The 7,836-nt window shown below is 38.9% G+C and overlaps 1 protein-coding gene across 1 annotated transcript; it reads right to left on the bottom strand.

Moving 5' to 3' along the window:
- Nucleotides 1-441: 441 nt before the first annotated feature.
- Nucleotides 442-7,564, bottom strand: LOC124605948 (ARL14 effector protein-like). The gene is made up of 2 exons (XM_047137908.1): nt 6,850-7,564; nt 442-515 (listed from the first exon to the last, which is right to left on the bottom strand). Exons 1-2 carry the CDS (start codon nt 7,562-7,564, stop codon nt 442-444), a joined length of 789 nt encoding a protein of 262 aa, XP_046993864.1.
- Between the last annotated feature and the right edge of the window lie 272 nt (nt 7,565-7,836).

The following is a 7,836-nucleotide window of genomic DNA, read 5'->3' as shown; positions in this document are numbered from 1 at the left end:
ACTGATGGTTTGTCTATAAGTTTGATTTTCACAAACGTTTTCTCGGGTCTTATTTTCTGTGCTTTTTGTCCTTATGGCTTTCAGTGACTCAGTTCCACACGTACTTTACCACACAAATATCATCACTATGAGAGGTGGCGCAGTACAACGGCATCTGATCTACCTTCCGTGGAAAAGCAACAAAAATTACGTTTTAATGATCCGTCAAAGGCAAATTATTTAAATTTGAAAAGGGTCGTCGCCATTTGAAAGCAAAAATTCTGGTATACCCTGTAAATTAATGAGGCAAACTTAAATGAAATTGGCTGGGCTGGGTTCTGAAACTCGTCTTTCAGAAATAGTCACTAGATTGTCTCAGACGAGCAGTTGATTCCCATGGATTCTGTATCTCGCTGAAAGTAAATGAAGTGAATTATTTATGTAGATGTAGATTTCAAAAGATCAAGCTTGATTCTTGTTACTCTTTTGTTTCCCTGTTTCTCCCTTGTTGATTCCTTTTTGTCCTGCGTAGTGTACTATAATAAAGCGAAACTTTCTACTATGAACTTATCAGAGAGATTCACTGCAAAGAACGAAATAGACTGCAATACAAACGAACGATTATTTTCACGTGTGTGAAATTACTGTCCGTACCAGAAACAGCTAGGCTTTCACCAGTATTTGAAGCAAAAAAGAAAATGGAAAACCATGTGTCGGCCTTAAGCGAAGAGAAAAGTGATTATAGGCAAGCACTCTATCAGACGGTTATTGTAAAAATGCAGAAATAAAAATATAAACTTATACATCACCATTGTAGATTTCATGAAAGTGTATGACAATGTTCCTAGAATATAATGATGGGAAGAATAAGGAGGAGAAAAATGGGTGATTAACCTTGTTAAAAAGTTATGCAGCAACGTGAAAAGAATAAATGGAAACAAGGTTACCCGAAGTATGTTGATTGACATGGTCTGAAACAAGGACTTGGAAGACCACCTATTTTGTTTAGAATGGTTACCACAGGAAATGCTCAATAACTGGAATAAAGATTGGTGACGCTACAATTCACTTTCTTTTATTTGCAGCTGTCCAGGAAATGCCGAGAAAGCTTAAAGAATGTATAGAAAATGTGGTTTGGAAATAAATCTGTACAAGATTGGTGAAAACTGAAACAGAGTAAGGAGAAATAAAATCCTACAGAAGCTGTAAATATTTGGAGATAATAATACGAGTATATAACCCAGGTACATATGACAAACATATTAGTACCAGAAAATCAGTGTGGTAGAGAGCTACTAAAGCTTTGCGTGGAGTAATAAGGAATAATAATATTCCGCAGAACTCTAAAAAAAGAATACTTGACAGTGTGTGGCTTCAAATTAGGAAAGGTACAGAGCAAACTAGAACAATGGAGATGACTGTAGCGTATGAGCAGATGTCTGCAGTTAACGAGGATGTATGGAACTCGAAACGAGGACATTTGGAGGGGAATGGAGATGACGTGTTCCATAGCAAAAACTTAGGAGAGCTTGAGTGGAGCGGGGACGTACAAAGAATACTGAACCATAGGTGTCCAAAAAAGATTTTAAACTGGGAGCCGCATAGAAGGAGGCCAGTGCTAAGACGGGAAAATCCCACACGGAAGCAATGGAAGTTAGAAATCTGAGCCCGGATGACAGGAACAAAAAAGGCTAACTCCTAAGGGTAAGCGCCAAACAAGAATAAGGGAAGACTTCCGAGTCCCCAAAATTAAATTAGTTTAGTTCTCTTATGGAACCCCACTTTAATTTTCCAAAAATTCTCATCCGATCTGAGCTCCGCGTCTACAAGAGTAAACTCTCCTTCGCCAGCGTTTATTCTTTTTCTCTGCTGACGCAGGAAGCCTAAGGCGGAAGAGCTCTGCGCTAAATTGGCTCCTCACGGCTGAGCGGCTATCAATAGAGGCTCTGTTGAACATTTTACTTGGAGACTGGGTGTACGTCAAATCTCCATGCAGGCGGATATTGCTTTCGCAGACTGATTCCAGTTTTACGTTCAAGTATGATTTTGCGTAACACTAGATCATGACAGACAACCAGGAATTTTACTCATGCTCATTTATGGAAGGCTTATGTAGTAATCTCAAAAATATTTTAACGCCTTCATCGACTTCGCTGAAGAAAATATAAAAACTACACAATGGAAATTGACATCCATGCAAGGAGCAATATACTTCCCTTCACCAGCATTATTCTTGGATCATGATACTAACAATATCCAATAGCTTTTAGGCTATTTGAGACTGTCAGCACAAAGAATTATTATTAATCTATTTCGTCGAATTTGAAAAGTCGTTTGACGAGTTCCCTGGACTAGCATTGTGAAGTCTTGAAAGAGGCAAGTATAGAGGAGCCGTGTGCAAGCGTAATTAGCGGGTGCACGAACTAGGGATGCGAAAAACCGACAGGTTAAAATGAACACCAGCATTTTTTGGTGTTTGTTTGCAGTCGGTTATAACAGGTGTCTCTTATTTTTTCCTAATAACTGAATACAAAAACCAAATCTGAATTAGTCTAGCTGCAGTGCCAACGTTTTTGATTTGTAACTGATCATTTTTTGAAGGAGTAATTTTTATTCGTAATATTTGCATTTGTATGAGATAGTGCGCTATTATAAAAAATGGGAAAAGCGATCACTGCTATTTTAATCAAGTGCAGCAACACATGGCACAAGAATTGGTGCAACATTGCTGAGACAATAATGTCCTTGTTTCCGGGTGTCGTGGTTTAAGATACGCGTGAATAAGCACTGTGGAAGACTTTCCCCCACCTGGTCTATACGATAGTATCTCACCGTCATCGTCGGACAACCGTCGAGTAGCAGAATGACCCAACCCTAGCCTGAAAATATTTTTAAGGATTAATAAAAGAAACAATTAAAAAGGAAATTATGGTAGCAGTAATAAGTTAGAAGCTTAACAACAGGTCATTTATACTATACAGTAGAAAGTACGTGATCTGCTGCCTGTGTCTAAATAATAGCCTTTATCTGCTTGTAGGCCTTGAAAACCGATAAATTTAACAAGAAAAACCGATTTTTTCAACATTAGTTCTCACCCTTTAGCACTGAGTACTCGTAATGCCGAAATAGTGGTATGATCCATTAGAACATCATTTTCGAGTGTATTTTCAAAAAATTGGAATCAATACGAGAATACTGGTCATGTTTTGTAATATTCATCCCTTTAGCACTTTTCACGTAATGCAGTGAATAGTGAATGGACTAACTCCTCTTTTATTTGTATGTTTAATTTACTATTTCGCTTCTATATATCTTGAAACTGAGAGAGTCAAAACTTTTCAATCTTTATTCGATTTCCACAGGAAATAATCGGGAATCGGTTACTTCAGTAACTGGTTATTTTGAATGATTTTAAATCTAACCTGGCGTAGGAAAAAATCGACATAACCGAAAACAGGTTGTTTCAGGGATACCGCCATCCCTAGTGAGGACCTCCTGGCGGATGAATAGAGGGACGCCTCGGTCAGATGCCGAGATGTGAGCTGTGATGCGGGCTGCATACATGGCGCTCCGGGGCCAGTTATTTTGGCGTGGTTGCAATCGTGAATTTTGACCGGTTGTCCTCCTGAGATTGATTTACCTGCATGGTTACTAGGATGTACCGTGGGGTTCTGGTCTGTGGAATACCATGTATTAATTTACTTGGCTGTATGTCAAGATGACATATTTAGTGAGCAATTTTGTTGATTGTGTAACGTGCAGCTCTTGTTTATGTAGGGTTTCCGGAGTGTGACTCAAGTTTAGATTCACTGTAAAACCTACAGAACAAAGTCATTCTACAGGTTAAATGGTGTCTGCTTCCGCCCCAGTCTCCGTTCTGCCGAAAGTTGTCAGTCTGGGTGAATGCTGCTAGAGGCATACGCACAGCAACCTCTACGTGTTTGCTGTTTTATAATTAACATTTGTGAACCGTGAATTTACTTTCAAAATCTTTTTTGAAGAGTTTATTTACTAGCGATTCAGCAAGAATATTAATACATTTAATCACACTATGTGAGCGTGGAAGTAGTTGCCAGTGGGTAACTGACGAAAGGGTCATTCCATGCCAAGTGGTCTAAACCTTCCCACCATCATGTCTCCAATTTTCTTCAAATTTTATCTGTAGCACTAGTCAAGTGCTAAATTAAGTTTCTCAAGATTTCAAGCCTCTAGCTGCAATACTTGCTGATCTACACCCCCTTGTCTGAAGGGTAGTAAGTTCGCATGCGCGCGACATCAGACAAAATGCCATTTTTGGGGTCTCATAAAATTGAAACCAATTCATAAGAATGGTTAGTAAGATGAGACCCTGTACAGTTTTTTGTGCTGATTCAAACGAAATTAATTATAAGATTACTGATGCAAAATCCGGTCAAACAAGTCGACTCAAAGTGTACCCCTAATTCTGTCGTGACTTAATGCGACAAATTTTGACCAATATTCAGACTGCAATAATTTCCTTGCAGATAAAGATATGGACTTGAACTTTTTACCAAGTCTTATCTTTGTGCTGGACATAATACAGCTGGATTTCCAACTACCCAGGCTTTATAGTCGCCTTGCAAAATCTCTTCAAATTTGGCAGTGTCAGCGCAAATGGCTTTATTTACCAAAGTTCAAAGCCCATTACTACAAAATAGTCAGCCTGGATTTAATTGTGAATAGTATCATCTGAAAGAGAAACTCTTGCTCTACGAGATGGATATATTTTTCTTTTGCAACGCTTCCATTAAGTGCTTATTTACTCAGGTCAAAGTATCTTATATTTTGTGTGCGCAGTGCCCTGCGTTGGTCCATGATGGCTGAGCCATTACTGGTTATCACAATAAAACCAGCATCCCCATCGCCATAGGGGCCACGCCCGATAGCCATGCAGTAACAGCCACGGGTGGGTATCTTTACTGCAGGTTCCCAAGCCTGATTACAGGGTGTCTTTACCACAGGATCCCAAGCCGGATTGTGGGTTTCTTTATGCAGGTTCCCAAGCCTGTCTTCCTCAGTTACTTCATCATTCTGGAAGCATCGTTGATTTGCAAGAGAATGCTTTCAGGAAAACTGTATTGCCGACCAGATGATGTCACTGATGGAGCTGGAATAACACCAATGATAAGTTGTTCTGGAATCCAGCAAGTATCACGTCTTAAGGGCCAATAAAATGAACTTGCAGGACCATGAGGATGCATAAAGCTTATGAAAGCATCTTTCTGTTCGACTGAGATTTCAACGATGTTTCCAATCCACCATTTCTTTTCATAAATGCAAGCAACATACTGCCCAGGCTGAAGATCCATGACTTGAACTACTACTTCAGCAGCACTAATTTTGGCCAAAAAAGATGTCGCATCATTAGAAACTCTACTGACCTTAATTGTCGTCATATCAATGGGCAAAAAATGGTGGTTTTCTCTTGTGCCAGCTAGAGTGTGCCCTTGCAGGAATCTTTCTTCTTGAGAAGCTTTTTCTTCTTCAACTTCCTCTTTGCTGATGAAAAAGAATTTGATTCCATTGATATTATCATTGCAGAAGTTGAAAAGATCTTTGGGTGTTAGAATCTGGTTTTCATATGGACGTTGCAAACTTGCTCTTGCTGCCAACCGTTTTGTTGTGCCTCCAATGCCATCACAAGGCGACTTTCCATGGCTTGTTCCAAAGAAATTCCATTCTGCTGTTATTTCAAAATCTTCTTTGTGATAGCATAAGTTGAGAAAATTCTTGAAATTCTTATATTGTGCAGCTGAACCATCACTGAAGTAGTGGATGTGGCTTATTTTGGAAAATTGCATCTTCAGGTAATTGATTACTTTTCCAATGTAAACATGGACAGTAATCGTATCGTGTCGAAGGCAGTCACTAATAACACAAAGATTCACACATTGCACCTCTTCGTTTTCACAGTAGTAGACTACAAATGGATGAACTGTTGCTTGACTGTTTTCCCAGTGAAAGCCTTGCACTGCATCTTGAACAATAAATGAATAGTTTTCAGCAAAATCCATTAGTATTATGAATTCGCCTTCTTTCAAATCAGTTTTGAGAGCTTTCAGGTGCTGGCTTTGATGCTTGGCAATGTAGTGATGACAAGACAGGTTCCAAATTTTTGCTGCAATATCTTCAACATACTCTTCTGTTGAAAGCTGCTTTGTTTCTAAAGTATCCCTGTCGGTATGAATCCATTGTTTGTACTCAATCAGTTCTTCAGGGTCATTATCTTCAAAATATGTTGCAATAACTGCTTCTACACCTTCTGGACCAGGGCAGTTTCACAACGATGAAGCATACAATCCTTGTTTTCCAAGCTGCAAACAGCTTTGCTAAGAATTTCCTTGTAGTCTTCATTGATTGATGCACCAGTGAGCATAAGCTTGACATTTTGGTGTATTGTACAGACACAAACTGAGTGCATTCCAGCAGAGCCAACTGTAACACACCATTTTGGTTTAAGCTCGCAAAACTTTGAGAAGCCAATTTCTGGTCCATTTTGCTTCTGATAAGACACGTACATTTCCTTCAAATTGCAAAGCAACAACCGCTTTTGCTTGTACACCTTTGTTCCTGAAATTCTCACAGGCACACAGTCTTTCTTCCCTGGACAAAGTCTGCTGAATTCGTCATCTTGAAAAAAGTCATGTACTTTCTGAACAACTTCATCTGAAAGCTTCCTTCCTTGCCGATTTGCTGGAAAAGCTAGAACACCTTGCTCATTCTTCAGTTTTCTCGCTTGCTTTACCATTCTTTCTGATACATTAAATGCTGTTGTCGTATCTTTAATTGTCCAGCTTCTTGGAACCAAGGTCAATATTTGAACTTTTGTCCTACGATTTGACACTTTACATTTTTCTTTCAACTCTTCTATAAGATTATCAAGATCTGCACAATTATTGCATGGGCGACTTTTACTTGAACTTGGCTGTTCATCGTAATTGATTCCTACAGCAGCAGCAATTTGATTCCCAATTAAACTTTGTGCATCCAAGATCTTTCTTTTTGCATAGCTTTGCTTATCTCTTTTATTTAGTTGTCTTCTTTTCAATGGTGAAGCACCAATAAATGATAAACTTTTGTTGATGGCTGGTTCAGTTTCATCCGTTGTGAAATCTTGTTCAGATTGGGTTGATAGTGATGATGAATCTTCTAGCTTTTGGTTCAGTGCCGACATGCAGCGAGGGCAAAGCTTCTGACCAGGTTTTATATCAATCACTTCTTTTTTCTTTAACAGGCAAAGTTTGGCAGCTGTTTCATTATCAAGCAGTCTAAGTCCAGCTTTTACATTGTGATTCCTCTTCTTGAATGGATTGCAACATTTCTTTTGCATCGCTTGATATTCATGTAGGAAGAGGGCTTCATGGTGGAAGCAAATGATGGAATTTTCGTCAAGTTTGGCTTCTGAACGCGAAACAAGCAATTTCTGGTCACATTCTGTGAAATCACTAAACGCTTTGAATCCAGTCTTCTTAGCATAGAAGATAACATGGCACTTCGATGCAGCAGCATCTTTTCCAATTGAACAGGGGGCCAACGATTCTTCTTCTTCATTAACTTCTGACATCTCTCACTGGCCAATCACTGAATAAAACACGAATGAAATATCCAATTATATCAGTAATTCTAAGCGACTATTAAGATTCAAATTCCTAGAAATGAAGAAAAATTAGTGCATCGCGCATACAAAATATAACAACTTTGATGTGAGTTAATGAGTACTTAATGGTCGCGTTGCAAAAAAAACAAATGTCAGTCTTGTAGAGCAAGAGTTTCTCTTTTAGGTGATACTATTCACAAGCAGATTCAGGCCAACTATTTTTTAGTAATTGGCTTGAA

Source organism: Schistocerca americana, chromosome 3 (genome assembly GCF_021461395.2).
Source record: "Schistocerca americana isolate TAMUIC-IGC-003095 chromosome 3, iqSchAmer2.1, whole genome shotgun sequence".
Taxonomy (NCBI): Eukaryota; Metazoa; Arthropoda; class Insecta; order Orthoptera; family Acrididae; genus Schistocerca; species Schistocerca americana.
The sequence above is the reverse complement of the archived record's forward strand: the minus strand, read 5'-3'. Positions and strand labels throughout refer to the sequence as shown.

Excerpts from the sequence above, each read along its gene's own strand:
- LOC124605948 (XM_047137908.1), bottom strand. The coding sequence starts at position 7,564 with ATGTCAGAAGTTAATGAAGAAGAAGAATCGTTGGCCCCCTGTTCAATT. Across the intron at positions 516-6,849 it reads AGAAGAGTTGAAAGAAAAAT|TACACTACGCAGGACAAAAA; the intron begins GTAAAGTGTCAA and ends GCTTTATTATAG.